A 17,518-nucleotide genomic window follows, 5' to 3' on the forward strand; every position below is an offset into this window, starting at 1 on the left:
TGTTAAATGTGCCAGCCATCACGGAGAAGTATTGGTTCTTCTTATTCTGCATATTGGTACATTTGAATCTATATATTGCATTTATATTATGCAAAGAAAGAAAATTCATTCTGCTATTCAAGATAGCTCTCTACCGAGACAGCAATCAGCATACTGTAGTGTTGCTAATGTCCTGCTTTAATGAGATATCCAAACTTATAAAAACATTCACCTCTTAAATGATTAACTAAATAGTCTAAAATACATGTAACTACCATGTACTATTGCCATCTAGTGGAAAGGTAAGTAAGAACACAGGTTTCCTTTAATTTAATGAATAAAACTTATTATCCATGATTGTCAATGATGATTATTTTAGATAATTAGGACACCTTTGACAGACATACTGTAAAATTAATAAATTTCCTAATGGTTACCTTGCTCTTTTCTAATGGAAATCAATAGTCCCAAGTCTATTTCTCAGTATGGTTATAGGAAAATAACTAACATGCAGTTTGTCATCTCAAACTGCAGAAACTTAGCTTGTCCTCCTCTCTTTGATTAAATATAGCATTCACTAATCCACGGATCTAAATTTAAATACAGAATGTTAGTGGATTCACATGGTCTCATGGATGTATTTCAAAAATACAACTATGCAATAGGGAGGTGGTTAGACAGCAAAAACAGAAATCACATTGTACCTGTGCAGTTTCTCACTGGTTAGTTAAAAAGAATAAAAATAATGCAATTGTATGGAATTAAAAGCATATGCAGGATTTAGGAAGGGTGGTGGATTAAGCCTTGATAGGGAGTTCTTGCACAGTAGAAAGGGGGAAAAGCTGCTGGTCAGGCTGAGATATTGTAGTTTGTTGCTGCAGTTCCTTTAATGAAGTTGCATCTGCTGTAACTTTCAAAGAAGCCAGCAAAACTCAGTAACTTAACAGCTGTTCTTTGGATGCAAACTGCCATCTTCATCACAGATTTTAGATAAAGAGATGAGCATGTTACAGATATATTGTATCCTATATTTTTACTAGATTCTTGATCATTTACAGTTTACCCTAAAACTCCCACACATTTGTTTCTTAATGTCCATCGTGATCCGTTAAACCTCACTGCAGCAATGTTCCCATAGGAATGTGGCCTTTTGCCAGCCTTTCTCATGAACATTTCATTAATCTTCTTGGCTCTCATATGAATTACAAAACATTATTGGTTAGCAGTTTAACTGTTTTGCTTCCACATGTGCTAAAAATGTGAGTGTCACCAGGCTTTCATTTTTTAAAAAGTGAAGCAAATTATATAGTAACTAAACTGGGATTTTACTTTTAACAAGACAGTCACAAGAAAGGTAAATAGGTAGAGATATCTTGTTGCTGAGCTGAATGTATGTATCTATTCTCTCTGACTTCTTTAATACTATAGGCCATATCCCCTACCCTCCTCAGAGGAGCACTTTTTATAAAATGTCCAACACTTTTAAGTTCTACTGCATACTATACTCTGGGCCTGATCCAAAGCCCACTGAAGTCAGTGGAAAGACTCCAATTGACTTCAGTGCACGTCGGATCAGGCCCCTTGTGAGGACGGGCTGGTTGGGATGGGGACATGGCTGGCCAAGCAGGCGGAAGAGATGGGTTCATCAAAGAGCTCAATTCTAACTCCAGGTACATATGCTCAACCCCTATTGCTTTGGGGGTTGGGGAGCATCACAGAAGTATCTGGGGGCAAAACTTGGTCCTGTCAATGACATGATATGGCCATATATGTAGGTGAGTTACATTACTATGATACCCTTAATGTCTGCATTGCCTAACTTTTGAGTGTGCAAAATTGTAACCTTGACAGTGATCCATGTCTTCGCAGCTAACCTACATAAAAAGTTCAAGTAAATTTTCAACCCCCCATTTTGAAATGTCACCTGTTTTCTTTGTTGCTACAGCTAGCCATATGAAAGTGAGGTCTTTATACCCTGTCCTTTAAATTCCTAATGAATTTGAAGCACATTCTGGGAGTCGGGGAGAGATGAGGCAAGCTCAGCAAGACAGCATGGCCAACCAGGGGTTCGTTGAAGATGAGTGAGAGGGAGCTGGCTCACATAAAGGGAAAGATAGGCCCAGGGGAAGGGAGAAAGTTGGTTGAATTGAGAAAGAATTAAGAAGGGTCAGAGGGAGAAGGCTGCAACATGGAGAAATGAGAAAGGAACGGAGTGCACATAAGTGATCAGACCCTTTGAAAGGCAGCCAAACTCCTGCACTTTTGAGGTTTTTCCAGCACTAGTCTGGTTTGAAATTGTTCAAGAGTATAAAGGGAAAAAAGATGAAGCAATAATTTCTAGCGATTGGGCAGTCCCTAGCTGGCGTATCTGGTTGGGAGCGAGGGTACAAATGTTTGACCAAATACTGACTAACGTGGGGTCTCACAATAGATAGTAGGCTAGAATTTTGCTCTTTTCTTAAATAAGCCTGAGGAGAAGAAAATCATCATGAAAATTATGTTGCAGAGAGTGGTGCTTGTAGTAGGAATACATTAATTTAATTCTGTCTTTAAAAATGGTGGTATAGAGAACAGTGGGGGAATGTCACTGGCTTGTCTGTAGGGTTGTGACAGCTGGGAGGTGGATGATGACAAAAGGAGGGCTGCCAGCTCAGATGTGTAGCAAGTTAGGGAGGCAGTGGAAAGGTTTTAATGTCACTGGAAAAAGCATAGCAGTAATGTCTTTTGCTGGGATCTGATTGAGACCCTTTTTTGGGAGGGTGGGCGTTGCTGTATGAGGAATGTGGTTGGGTACTTCTCCAGGCCTCTAGAAAGTGAGGCAGACCAGAGTGGTGATAGGAAGGTTTGAGCCTGTAGCGGGTTTGGAAACAGGGTTTGTTTGGGGGAGGAGGTGCTGGAAGCAAACAGGAGAGGTTTGGTGGAGTTGCTCCCGGAGTTAGCAGGGGGGCTAGCCCAGTGAGAGGTGGGAAGAGTCGAGGGGTAGCAGGTGGGTCTTGGCAGCTAGGGAGTGGGGACCGTCACTCAGAAGGCAATGGGAAGATTTAGGCAACTCTGTCATAGCTCTCTGTAGGGGTTAAAACCAACCACACATTAAATATTGTGTCATTTGAAATCAGTGTTCTGCATGTAGCTTGGAAAGGATGGTAAATGGTAGTCACAGCGGTAAAATAGGAAATATTAATTTAGGTAAAGCTATACTGCTATATGCACTTGCAATCTGTGTGATTAGGAGGAGTCATTGGAGTATAACTGACCTAATTTCTTATTTTTTACTTCATAACTGAAAACAACTCAAGGGAGTCCCGAACACACAGACCTGCTGCAACCCACACCATAATTGGACTGGCTGGTTAAATTGGTGGTTTGCTAAAATTGCATTCTGATTAATTTACAGACTTTTTATTTCCAAATGGGCAAAGCCCTCTTTACTGTAATGCACAGAGCCTCTCCCTGAGAATTATGGCATAACAAGAAAGTGTCTCAGGCAGCCACTACTATCCCCAAAGCAAGAAGTTATAAATAAACATACAACAGGACTCTGCCAGAGTGAAAGCCAAGATCAAGGCCGAGTGTCAGAATACTCCCTGAAAGGAATGATGGTATGCAGTACATCCTGCATATTCCATCAATAGCGACGCTATATTGAAGGTAACAGGATACCATGTACTGGGTATGCTAGTGCAGGCATGTTACTGAATCCTAGGACAATCTAATTTAATGTCATGTTAATTAGAAAATACTGAGTAATACTGGACTAACAGAGAAAGGTAAGTGTCATTTGATAGCAATGTGGCAAAAGATTAATAAAAGATAAGCTGTGTTTGAAATAACAGGGATGTCTCTATTCCCTGGGACAAATCTTGTACTTCTCACTCAGGGGAATTCACTTAATGGAAAATTTTGCCTAAATAAGGATAGAAGGATTTGGCCCTAGGTGTTTTGCAGTTTTCATTGTTGGTTGTGCTTTAAATCCTCGTACCAGCAGCCAGGAGAAGAAGCTGGGTACTGAGAAAACGAACAAGGCTGCCTGTGTGTGGGAGGGGGGCAGGAGTTAGGGGCTTGATGTGGAAATTACTGGGTGAGGTTCTTTGGCCTGGGTTAGGCAGGAGGTCAGACTAGATGGTCACAGTGGTCCTTTCAGACTTTACAAATCTATGAATCCTAGTGGGATCCAAGTGCATGGAGCAGCTGTGGGGGCAGGCTAGAGACCAGTTCGGCATGAAATTGCCCCTTAATATGTCTTCTCTAGGAGGCAGACTCCTAAAAGGATCTAAAGAGTGATAGATCCCCTGAGTCCAGTCCATCCCTGCCAGGCCCACCTCAAGCAAGGCACTGTGCTGTACCTGGGGGCATGAACCCTCTTTGTGGTCTCCCTAATCCTAGCTCCTGCCTTAAAGTGTAAGCACATGGGACCGCTATGACCAGCGAGGAGAGGACGGAATCAGAAAGCACCCTTGCTATTAAGTGCACGCTACCAGAAAAACAGCTGCGGGGCTGGATGAGAGGTTTGCCTGTGGCCCATAAGGAGGCAGAGCTGTCTCAGATAAACCCATACATCATTATCTTCTATTTACATAGTGCCCTTCACATAGTGCTCTGCAAACTATACATTACATAGGGAACCACTTCCCGCAGGCCCAATTCATAGGTTGGCCATTCTTTAAAATATAAAATAAAATATCAGCATGATTTCTAGGCAACTTAGACAAGCAAGCCTTAAACAGCTCAGGGGGAAAAAAATCCACTGCAATTAATAGAGAATGAAATGCAGGGTCTAGTTAGCAGCGCAAGGAACTTCAGAAATCAACATTAACATAATCAAAGTACACGTACCTCAAAATCAGTGCAAGTGTTTGAGAGACCACTGCACACATGGGCCCCACTGCACAGAGATGTCTTGCCTCTGGACGAATGACTCTGCTACTTTTGGTGGTGACTGTGAAACTCTAATTGTAGTCAGTGCTGACCGACAGTAAGGCTTTAACATATACACTGGAGGACTAGAGAGATCCTGGCTCTGAGACACAAAGTCTCTGAAGAGAAGCGCTTGGAAACTCTCCAAAGGAATGATGCTAAATTCTGATATGCACCTCTAATTTTTTTGTTTTGATGAAAGATCTGTAATGTCTTTAATTAGGCAGTGGGGAGGATAGTTAATGTTTTTATTAGAAGCAGTCAGGCAGAGTTCTAGGAAAGAGATCGTGATTAACTATTCCGCGTGGCCAGTGTTACATGTAGGGCGGGGCGGCTCTAGACATTTAGCTGCCCCAAGCAGGGCGGCATGCTGCGGGAGGCGCTCTGCCAGTTGCTGGTCCCACGGCTCCGGTGGACCTCCCGCAGGCGTCCCTGCGGAGGGTCCGCTGGTCCCGCGGCTCCACCGAAGCCACGTGGGACCAGCGGACCCTCCTCAGGGACGCCTGCGGAAGGTCCACCGGAGCCGCTTGCCGCCCTCCCGGCGACCGGCAGAGCGCCCCCCGCGACATGCCGCCCCAAGCATGCGCTTGGCGTCCTGGGGTCTGGAGCCGCCCCTGTGTAGGGGCTCTAGATTTTGAGAGCTAACAGCCTGCACTCAGCTTGCATTCCTTAGTCGAGCTGTGTGAATAACTGATTTTTCGGTTCACTGGCTATTCTCCCCCCCCCCCCCCGAAAACAACATTTTTGGCTGATCCAAAAATAAATTTTTTCAAAAAATGTTGGCAAATTGAAAAGTAAAAATTAAAATTAATGAATAAATATAAATAAAATTGTTTCAGGTCAAGAAAAAAAGTTTTGTTCCACACAAAATGATTTTTGGTGACCCAAAAAGTAAAAATAAAAATTGTTTCGGGTCAAGCAAAATGTTCAGTTTTGTTTTTTGATTTCCCAAAACTTTTGAAAAAAATTGTGTTTGGGTTAACTCAAAATTAACCATTTTGTTTAGGTTTTGAGTGGGTTGTTTATGTTTTTTGTAGAAAATGTCAAAATTCAACATTTGTATTTTTTTCAGATTTTTTAAAAAATGTGAATAATTCAGCAAAACCAACATGAAATTGTGAAATGTTTTGGTGTTACCAAATCTGCATTTTTCATTGAAAAAAAAATTCAACTGAAAAATGCTGCCAAGCTTTATTCCTGAGCTCTTTGGGGCTATACCAAATTAAGTCCCTCTTAAAACTTGACCCCGCTTCTTCAGTGCCACTCATCATAATACAATTAAGACATGAAACCTGCCCAAGTGGAAGACTTTCTTGTTCTTTTCTGGTGGATGAGCGCACCTTCACTGTGGTATATGAGCGCTTCACTAATTATAAAGCATATACACAGAGAGATATTTCTCTCTTTTCCCTGGACTATGTTTATTTTAAATGGTTTGGGGATTGTTCTAAATATTTTTCTTTACAGATGGTGTTCCTGTGGGATGCCTCAGTCAAGTATCTGTGGGCCTGGTTCTCATTTATAGCGAGGCTTGCTCTGGGAGTAGAAATATAATTTATACCTATTTTAGGTCCCCTTTACACTGCTAGAGGGACATAAAGGAGATATAGAGTAAAAGGATTCTGGCCTTGGGTTTTGCAGTTTGCTCCGAAAGTGCTAAGGTCTGTGAGGTAGTTAATTGTCCTTTGCTAGAAATGACCTCCTTAATTCTATTAGTTCTTTAGTTCTATTAGTCTTAATTCTGTTCTGACAAATTATGGTCAGTTATGTTTTAGATTTCCATCTTCACATTTGATGAGTTTGCTTGGGTTTCAGATGTTAGTGGTACAGTATTGTCTTTTTAGGAGAGTGCATTCTCACCCAGTTCAATGCCACAATAGGGATTTATTTTAGCAACATCCTGTCCTCTTAAATCTTTTCAGCTCATCTTTAAAAAGGAAGATGTAGCTATTTATGAAAGCAGCCTAAATTCCAGAGCAACATTGTTATAAGAAGTGTGATAATTGTTACCGGGCTAAAACAGTGTTTTTTGCTTTTTGACTCCTTTATGGAAATGTCACTCCTAAGTTGGCATATGTTTCCATATGCCAACAAAGTTTAGGTTCCTTTAAAGGACACTGCAGGAACTTGCAGGCTAATAAGCACCTGGAATAAGAATATTTGTTCTTTCAAGGGATGCTAGGTGAAAAACAGTTCTGCCTACCTGACATAGTCTTTGTATTTTTTGCAACAGGTATACTATATTTTAGAGGACAGGGATTACCTTCAGATTTTCTATATTTGTTCTCTATAAATACAAGATGTTGTATTGTGTATAAAGACAAGAAAAAACTAAATTCTAATAAGCCAAATTCTGCAGTCCACACTCTATCAAAAATCCCATGGGTTTCAACAGGAATTTTTCCTGAGTCAAGACCGTAAGACTTGATCCAATGTACTGAAATTATGCAGAGAAAATGCATTTTTTTATTTTATGAATATGAATGATCTCACCCCTGCTTTTGTTTCGTAAACCTAGAAAATGAGAATTAATTCTACTGGTTTAACTCAAACTCACTGACATGTAAGGACAATCAATCTGGAAGGCAAGCTCCTTCCCCAACCTCCCACCCCTGGTCTTTCTGAGAATCAGTTTTTGTAACATGATCTCACAAAAATTTATTGTACGCTATAACTGATATACTATATTTCACTCGTGAAGAGCATTGGTGTGGAGGCCAAGTAAATTAAAACCAGAATGGTAATATGGTAGACTCTGATTTACAGTAATGTATATGCAAATAAGGGGTTAATTTGTCCTGATAATGAACTAAAGCTGCTATTGTGGAGGAAAAAATGAAACTAGACATTATGACACTGTCTGAACTGAGCACTTGCTCCTGACACAGTAGATTGCTATTATGTAATTAAGAGTCCACAGCTGCTTTAATTTTGTCCTTTCTCTGTCCTCAAGTGCCATTTAAAACACCAGTTCAGAAGTATCTGGAGGTTTAGAAGGCTTGAGACACCAGAAGTTAATAACTTAATAGCTTTACTCTGCTTTTTTAAAAGATATTATTAAATTATTTTGATCTCTTAGACATTCATGCATGTAGGTTCAGTTCCAGCACTAATCTGAATAGAACCCACCAGGGCATCATCACCAGTGCAGTGGCAGTATTAGACATCCCCCAATCTGCTACAATGCACCCCAGCCTCTTTCCCATGCAAGTGTAGAACCCCCAGTGATCCTCATGTTGCTGGGGATTCCCTCTGAGCCAGCTGCATGGCAACTTCTCTACCTTCTATAGGTAGCATTGACACTCCCCCCTATCCCAAAGCAACCTGGTCATCTTGGTGCACATCTGCATTGCTGGCTGGATGCACTGTCTCCCCAGCTCCTTATGTTGGGCAGCATAGAGTACCAATGAGAACCCCAGGGACATTCCCTCAAGACAGCAGCATTGCCAACCCTCTGCTTTTCCATGGGGACTAGAATTTCACAGGAACCTTGATATTTTCCTCTCTCTAGTTTCCCATTTTGCACTGATGTATCCACCACAGCACAGGGAGCTCCAATGGATATTGCACTGGACTAGGCCTCTGGAGACCTGGATTCTCTTCCCAGCTCTTCCACTGACCTGCTGGGTGATATTAGGGAAGTTACTTTGCTTCTTTTCTCCTCCCACATTTTGTTTAAGATTATAAGCCCTTCAAGGCAGGGACTGTCTCTATATTTGTGGAGTGGCTAACACAATGGGGCCCCTAGGCACCACCATAAAACAAATATTAATAAGCACACACCAAACAAACAGCTCACCAGTCAACCACACAGAGTGAATCGTATCTGCCTAAAACTTAATATTAAAGTTGAAGGTGTGTGCCAACATTCTGTTACTATGCAGATGATTTGCTCTCTTGATCACTAAATCCCAGATCCTAAATAGGACTTAGGCACCTAAGTATCTTTGAGAATCTGGCTCAAAGAGCCTCACACACAGAAAGCATCCTTTGCCCTGTTTCTTCAGCCAGCATGCAGACAAAACTCCTAATGACTTCAAATCACTTCCCCTGAATGACTTCAGGGTTGGGTAAAAATAATACAGATGGTATGTATCCCTGTGAGCTAATTTATGAAATAACTATTGAGGATACTTTGAAGGAAGCTGGTCTTAAAGGTAACCCAGTACCCAGTAAGTATGGTGCTGTGGTGGCCACATTAGGACCTTAAATCCTATATAGAAGGTGAAAATCCACATACCACATCTCTTGCTAACATACATATTTCTGTGTAACATGGGATTTTACTTATACAGGGTTCAATCCTGCAAATAAATCAAAGGGACTACCCAAGTGTTTAAAGTTAAGCATGTGATTACATGCTTTTCTGGATTGGGGTGAGAATGCTCAGCACCTTGCAAGATTGAGCCCATACACAAAATTATCTGCTATTCTCTTGTACCAGAGGAATTATGTTTGTATCTGATGGAAAAAAACAAGGGTTGTTTTTAGAAAAAATATTGCATGAACATCTTAGACGCAGGGTTTTTTCCTTATGTAATTTAATAGAATATGTTCCCTTATAAATCTGGCACAGATCCAATTGACTAATAATTCAGCAAAATGACTATAATTGGTGCAGTTAGTTATTCTAAGCATCAGAAGTTCTGAGCAGTGAACTTATTAGTGTGTTTATTAGTGACAGCTGAAAACTTCTGAGTCTCAAAATATAATAAAATAGTATATTTAAAAAAAATAATTGCGGTAGCACAAAATAGCGTAGTATTAATTTTCACCAAATTTGAATGGTGCAAGTATCAAAGAAAGAAGACATCAGGTATTCAGTGTGAAATCAGCTGAATCAGGTAAAAATAGACTGAATATCAGGACGACATTTCTAACCTGAGGTCTGTCAGAATGTGGCATAGTCTCATAAGGGAGGTAGCACAAGCCCGTTGTTGGATTCCTTTAAATTTGGTTTGGAAATAGAATGGAGGGACAAATCCTGCACTGACTGGTGGATGGAATAAGTGATTTTATAAGAATTTCCCACCACCAGTTTCACTGCAAAGACTTTAGGAAAAGGCCATACAGATTTGTGATTTTGTTACTATCACTCTGTATTCACCCTTGTGGCTAAAGCCACAATCCTGCAGTCCTTTCGCAATCACTTCTAAGTCATGCAATTCAGATACAGTTTAATTGCTTGACTGTGGTACAAATGTGTTAGCATTAAAATGACCTACTTTATTGAGAAAGCAATTTAACATAACAGCATGCAAATGGTAAACAATGCTGCATTAAAACTACTGTGTATATACAAGTATCACAACAAAGTTTCATTACAAAAATTAGGTCCCCAAAGCTTTCTTAACACTGCTGAAGAAGAGCTCTGTGTAATCTCAAAAGCTTGTCTCACCACCAGAAGTTGTTCCAATAAAAGATATTACCTCACTCACCTTGTCTCACTAATATCCTGGGACCAATCCAGCTACAACAACAATGCATTCACCAACTACAGTTACTTTATGTCCTTGAAAGGTTTAATTCCAATAGTTTACATACATTGCTGACACACTATTGAATAACACAACTGAAATATTTCACAGACTATGATATAATACTTTACTGTGAAAGTGTCTAATATGCCAACAATAACCAGGAGAGGCAGGGTGTGCTTTGCCTACACTATTTTGAGTCAGGTACAGCCTTTTCTGTACCCGCTGCTGCTAATAGGCTCAAGCATATGTTTACATGTCTGTTTTATCAACCCACTTTCAGCTGTCACCAACCTTCACAGATAATAATAATAAACACCAAGCACACCCACAAGGAGATAATTGGGAGTGGGGAAAATGCACACAGAGGGCTTGGAGTTCCAGGAATATACAACCACGTAACCTTGCTACTTTTTGTTACATAAATCATCTTTAGCACAGACAGTAACATGCAATTCTGATTTTCAGGTGTGATTTTTATTGTGTATCTTAACAGATCTTTCAGAAAAAGCACAAGAAATATTGGTAATGTAGTGTCTCTCTTATTACAGAGTACATAAAATACATGTTTATAAAAGCCATTAAATCTGCAGTTGAAGGCATGTGGGTTAATTTATATAAACCAACACAATTAGATATATATTTTATGAAGCAAGAATTGCAACTCTTTTTTTGTGTGTTGCACATTTAATTATTGTGATCTTGAATTTTATAACCAAACAATGAAATGGGACTAATAAGACCGGAAAGCATAGAATTATTAAAACTATTAGACTGCAGACAAGTAGAATATGACAAAGTTGTTTTTAGCTAATAGATTCAGGGCAAACAAGCACAGATTTAGACTCAGATACAAAGAATTTAGCCCTCACAAATGTTAAATGATCAGAGGGCTTTAGAAAGTAGAACATTTGTGATTCTGATATATTTATTATTTTGGCTCCAATATCTACTTACAATAGACTATTTTGCATGTGAACACATTTTTTAAAAATCGTTTTCTAACCTAATTTTCACTTTACTTGAAACATGTAATCTGTGACTGCATTAACTTTAGAAAAATGCAACAATAGTTCTCACGATAAGATGATAAAAGACCACTAGGTAATGCTGTAGAGAAGGCTACAAGTATTATTCAAGGGACTATTCTGCTCTGGGATGTTCAGCACATTCAGAGGCTTTGAGTGATGACAACATTATGAGAGGAGATCAAGGGAATAACAAAAATAAACAAATAAAAAAGGTCTAAAGCTAATATGTACTATATCTAATATTCATACATATTTCTGCCTAATGAAATAAAACCCATTGCATTTTAAAGCCATTCAGTTTAACAACATTTGCGGCTTGGAGTAGTATCTGCTAAGTGAATCCGAAATATGAATTTAAAAACATGTCCCTGCAAAAATCAATGGACAATGCAAAGGTCAGTCACACTGCTCAAGCATCATTTGTCTTAATTAATACAGCTTGTCTGAACATAAAAAATACCCAGATCCTATCTTGAGACCCTGCTGTAAAACAGAAGGGACCAATGCTCTGCTGGTACAACTCCAATGACTTCAGTGGAGACACCAGCAGAGAATTTGTTCCAAAGAGTAAACAGAAAATTTTACTTAGAATGTTATGGCCATATCCAGCCGTTACTGGTCCACAGAAGTTCCATGAGCTTTCCTGAGCTCTGAAGATGTACAGGCTGCTGCTCCCTCTTTTGAGAGAGAAGTACCTAGCAACTAAGGAATGCTGAGGATTAGGCATTCTGTGAGCACCCCTTTTCATGGATAGTCCATTTGCAATATATAGCAACCCAGCTCTATGGACATGATATTGGAGAAACAGGTGAACTCACTCAACCCTGACATCTTTTCACAGGCTCATTCTTCCCTGGCTGACTGAATGTCAGTCAGATGGAAAAAAAATGTGGAGGAGCCATAGCCTTAAGATCTTAGAACCTCAGTGGGTGACAACTCCATTTTGGAGGTCTCTTCTGAGAAGTAGAGACTACTTAGTCTAGACACTTGCCCTTCCTCATTGTCAGACAAACAGTAACTGGGGAGGGGAGGATCCACCAGGACTCTGCCTATTGCAGAGGTCTCCCTCCTACAAACAACCCAATGGTCATTATGGGGATGGGGAAGACCCACAAAGCACTGCTGCATGGCTGTGATGGGAGATAGATGAATTAAGAATTGGGAAGCAGAGCACTTCCTGCTCTCCTGGCATTTGTTAAGACTCATGGTAAAGATTTTTCTTTCTCTCTTTCTTTTTTGAAATCTCATGGCACTTCAATATTCTCTCAACCTTCTGTGGTCCTAGAAACCTGTGGACCTTCGTGGCACAGAAAGCCAGAGATTATTTTGCTGGATTGGGCCCACTGAATTTCAATGTAATCTTAAAACACTGTCCTTTAAAATTGCTATGATTGATGTGGAAATATTTAATCATTTACAAGAATTATAAACAAAGCCATAATTGACCTAAAACTTAAATCACCTCTAAGCCAATGGGACAAATTCAAGTTCAGTTACACTGCTGTAAATCAAGAGTAACTGCCCTGTAACTGAGAGCAAAATTTGACCTAATTAGCTTCACATAAGGAAGGTGCAGGCCAAATATTACTTGATAAAGAGAAAACTGACTACAGTAATATTCTATTTTCTATATTAAAAGCAATAAATATTAGATATCTATAGATTAGATTTCATATTCATTTTATAGGCTATTTAAATCTATATAATCTGAAATATAAGCAGTAATCCACTGGCCTGTAATATATGTGTGTGTGTGTGTGTGTGTGTGTGTGAATAAACTATTATACTGTTCTAGGTTTATAATACTTGTGTTCTCATATAGTTATATAAGATTTTAGTTTACAAAAATTCTTGCTATAAAATGGATGTTCATATAAAAGTTTAAATTTTGTTTTGAAAAACAATGAGATTTTATAGTCTTAAGTGTCCAACAATTACTGTACTGTAAGTATTTCACAATTCTGACCATTGATTTGTTTTAGATGGAATTTACTGACACAAAAAATTTGCCAATTCATAGAATCACAGAATCATAGAATATCAGGGTTGGAAGGGAGGTCATCTAGTCCAACCCCCTGCTCAAAGCAGGACCAATCCCCAGACAGATTTTTTGCCCCAAATCTCTAAATGGCCCCCTCAAGAATTGAACTCACAACCCTACTTCATTAGCAGAGCAACCCATAATAAGAATTAGGACGAATGCACAGATGCAAGAAACAATTAGATTTGCTGTCCGTAATCTTTCTTCTATGCACAGAAAGCTAACTGTCTTCACTAAAAAAGTGCTCTCCTGAAAACAAAGCCAGTTAAAAATATATGCTTTGCTCATATAATATGTTCAGTGTGTGTGAGAGTGCCATGTCTTTCCAGCTGAATAAAATCTGTAAAAAATAAAATAAAGAACTGTGGCATTCTAGCAGTTACTAGCATATAGACTTGTAGATGGACAAAATAAATGACAAATAACCAAAGAAGGGAAATCTGAAACTTCCTGGCAAAGTATTAAAACATACTGTAACTATGGGTATGTACAGGAGAACACTTCTGGCTCATGACTGGCTTTCAAAAAAACCCACTGCAGGATGAGTTCCTATTGTTTATCTCCTCAAAAGGTCAATAATACTGAGATCTAGAAGGACATTAACTAATCAGATGACATATACAAATTAGAGCATTCTGACTGGGAGCAAAAAGTCCAGTTATTTACCTCTTTAAAAAAAGAAAATATTTTTTCTTTTCTAAACCTCTAACTTCATAAGCCCTTTAGAAAAGGAAAAGCTGCCATGCATTTGAAAACCATTACTAAAATGTAGGGATATCCAGATAGTCTTTGGACATTCAGAAAGTAAGTAACAATACAGATATTGAATACTTGGTTCAATGAACATCCTGGTTTATTGTTCCTTGAATTAAATATTGATGTTGTCTTTGCCTCAGTCAATATTACCTCTCAGAGTAATGAATCTCAATAAGCACCTCAACTGAAGTTAATATCAGCTTATTATTTAACATCACTTAGTATCCATGGAAGAACATCATTGCTTGATTTAACACTAATGACTGCACTGAAAAAGAAATAAGCAAAAACTGCAAAATAAAATATTTAGCGCTTCAGATAATGAGTAACATAAATCTGTTATGAATAATTCTTACCAGCATTGCATTTCTTCAGATAAACTGATTCAAGAGACCACAGGCATGGTTCTCCTTTCACCTATACTAATTTTACACTGGTGTAATTCATAGAGTTTGAGGCCAGAAGGGACCACTATGGCCATCTAGTCTGACCTGCAGCATAAGACAGGCCAAAAATTTTACCCAGTAATTCCAGCCCTAAAAGAATTTTTTTTTCTTTTCAACTATTTAAGTGAACACTATTGAGCCCAATAATGTGTGACTGAGTCGGAGCATCCCTCTTAGAAAGACATCTAAATCTTGATTTTAAAACTCTAAGTAATGATTAATTTACTACTCTCCTTGGTAACCACTGGTTTCAATGGCACTGTTCCTGATTTAGACTCATGCAATGTGATCTACTAGCATGGACACCTATGCCTATCCAATTGAGGCCTGACAGAGGTGCGAGAGGAGAAGCAGGCCCCATGTCTCCTGTGTGTCTTACAACTGAAAATGTAAAATCATCACAGCTCATATATGTCATGATTAGAGCGGAAAAATAATTCTTATTCATCTAAAACTTCCACAGAATCTTGTATTGTAACAATCACAGCAAGTTTGAGTTAATGCCAAACAATGTATTAGAATGTGAAGGGCGGAGGACTGTTTCCAGAAAATAACAATCATACTTTTGCATGATGTACATTGTACAACAAAACAATTCAATCATGAACTAACCAAGGAGATAGACACTGCCTCCTTTTATGTAAATAAATCTAAACTAGCAACATAGTAGGCCTGCAGCTCAATGTATAAAATAGACTATAGAGAAAAACAGGCACTATTTTATTTTCTGTTAAATTTATATAATTTCTTTCTAAAGTAAAGGCAAAATATCAGTGTAAAAATAAAAGTTGTTTATCCCGTATTTTTTAGGCTACAGTATTTAAGTGCTATCCCATCTAATAGCTTTACAAATATTACAGTATGACACACTACAAACTTTACTTTTCTTGATCATTCTTTACCACTTGTATTAAAATGTGTATGCTAAACACGCCTCACTACTCTTACACTATATTATACTTTTGGCTTAATTTTTCAAAAGTGAACAGTGATCTTGCGTGCTTCCATTTTTGGGTGCCTAACTTGAAGCACCCTAAAGAGGTCTGATTTCCAGTAAGTATTGAGCACCCACTTTCTGAAAATCAGGCTTCTTTAAGGTCTTTAGTTGGGAACCCACTTTTTTTTTAAATGTAGGCTTTAATTATTAATTCCTTGTGCCCTTCCAACATACTGCATATTTTATACCAATTATATTTTTTCTAAACTGTTCATTTTAAGTAAAAACAATTCTTTTACTTCAGTTTCTACTATCCCTGGGTGTCCTTGTAGGAAAGAGCCTATACTTATGAAGAGTCTGTACTATAAGGTTTTGACACTGTACTGAATTTTGTACTTTGCAGAAAAGGTCTTCTCATTGCACAAAATCAAGCATACAAGGTGTAAAGAGTGCTGTTCCGATTGATCGACAATACACATTTAAATCAGAACATCACATCATTACGAGTCTGAAGGAATAAGTAGTCATATCAGTTAGTACTCAGAAAAGTTAAGCCTTGATTTATACAACAGCATAAAATAGTTAACCAGGTTTAGTGCCTTTTACAGATCTCTTCTTCTTAGTTCCAGTGTGAACCATCACATCCTAGTTATCCTTCCATACACATTCAGTAAGTTAGCAGGATCCCCTGATGCATCCATCTTATTATGGATAGAAGATATTGTCTTCTCTCAGATTAGAAAAATAACTGATTTTTTTTCAAATTAATATTTAATATACAGCTGAAGATAACCTCCTACAATTGGTTCCAAAGTCCAGTTTAATTAAAGCTATCAAGTCTATTGCTTGTTGCTCTGAGTATTTTAAAACAGACTAGAGATATATTAATCAGAGATGGAATTCCCCAGAAGGTACCTACTTATCTTCCTTCAGACTTTTTACATCATCATTTCATTTGGTTTAATGTAGCCCTAATTTTTTAAGCATATGGTATAATAAGCGTAGCAAGAATAATCAGTTCAAAACACTTCTGAGAAATGATTCAGCTCCTTTAAAAAATACAAATGCAAAGGAATGACCGTGAAGCATATGATTGTTTGTTGTGATTAGTTGCTTTGTTAACAGACGTTCATCTGTCCCAAATAAATTCCTCACTCCACATTCCGGTATTTGGTAAACAAATTGTACAGCACTCTCAGTGTGGACTTCAAATCACAATTTACAATATCTAGAAAAAGGAGGGAAAAAGGTAAAATCAGCTCTTTTCATGATATCCAGGAAGCCCCAGAAAAAATGCCCATCCTTCTTGCATGCAAGTACATTCTTCTCTCCTCAATCTCTTCCCCAAATACACAACCACAAACATAGGAAGCACTGGTATGGAAACTGGACAAATAGCACCCGTGATTATTTGTACCTACAAAATTGCACCCACATTTGATTGTGGGTGAAAAATTGCAGGTACAAATCTGGAAGCATTTTTTTTAAATTGACACGCAGGGCCTGATCCTCCAGTGGGACTGTTCAGATATGGAGGGGCTGCAGGATTGGGTCCATACTGAATAAAACATATTCTGTTAGATTTCTATTTTGCAAGGAAATTAAAGCACTTCGACATTCTTAAGGTGAGATTTTTCTAAAGCACCTTGGGAGTTCGGTGTACAAATGCCTCTGAAAGTTGTCGCGGAAGATCCCACATCCCCAGTCCTTAAAAAGTTAGGAACATGGTCAAGTAGATGGCTGCTTCGGGGCCTCAAACGATATATATCTAAGCTTTAAAAAACCCCACCTTTGCGAAACAAGAAAGCTAATGAATGTCCACTCTGTTTCCAAGAGAAGTTGTTGAGAAAGTCAACGTTATTGCGACAGAATATATATCAAATTAAATGACCGGAATCACTGCTCTGGTCCGTGTAAACAAATCATCTGCAAAGCAT

At 38.6% G+C, this 17,518-nt stretch overlaps 1 protein-coding gene across 3 annotated transcripts in view; it reads right to left on the reverse strand.

The window, feature by feature from the left end:
• Positions 1-15,141: 15,141 nt before the first annotated feature.
• PARVA (parvin alpha) overlaps positions 15,142-17,518 on the reverse strand; it is a 90,594-nt gene continuing 88,217 nt past the window's right edge. For all 3 annotated transcript variants that reach the window (XM_039537416.1, XM_039537414.1, XM_039537415.1), the window contains exon 13: positions 15,142-16,809. In XM_039537416.1, the coding sequence (XP_039393350.1) occupies positions 16,733-16,809 (77 nt within the window). In that variant the 3' untranslated portion in view covers positions 15,142-16,732. The remainder of the gene's footprint in view (positions 16,810-17,518) is intronic.

This window comes from Mauremys reevesii, linkage group 4 (genome assembly GCF_016161935.1).
Source record: "Mauremys reevesii isolate NIE-2019 linkage group 4, ASM1616193v1, whole genome shotgun sequence".
Lineage (NCBI taxonomy): Eukaryota > Metazoa > Chordata > Testudines > Geoemydidae > Mauremys > Mauremys reevesii.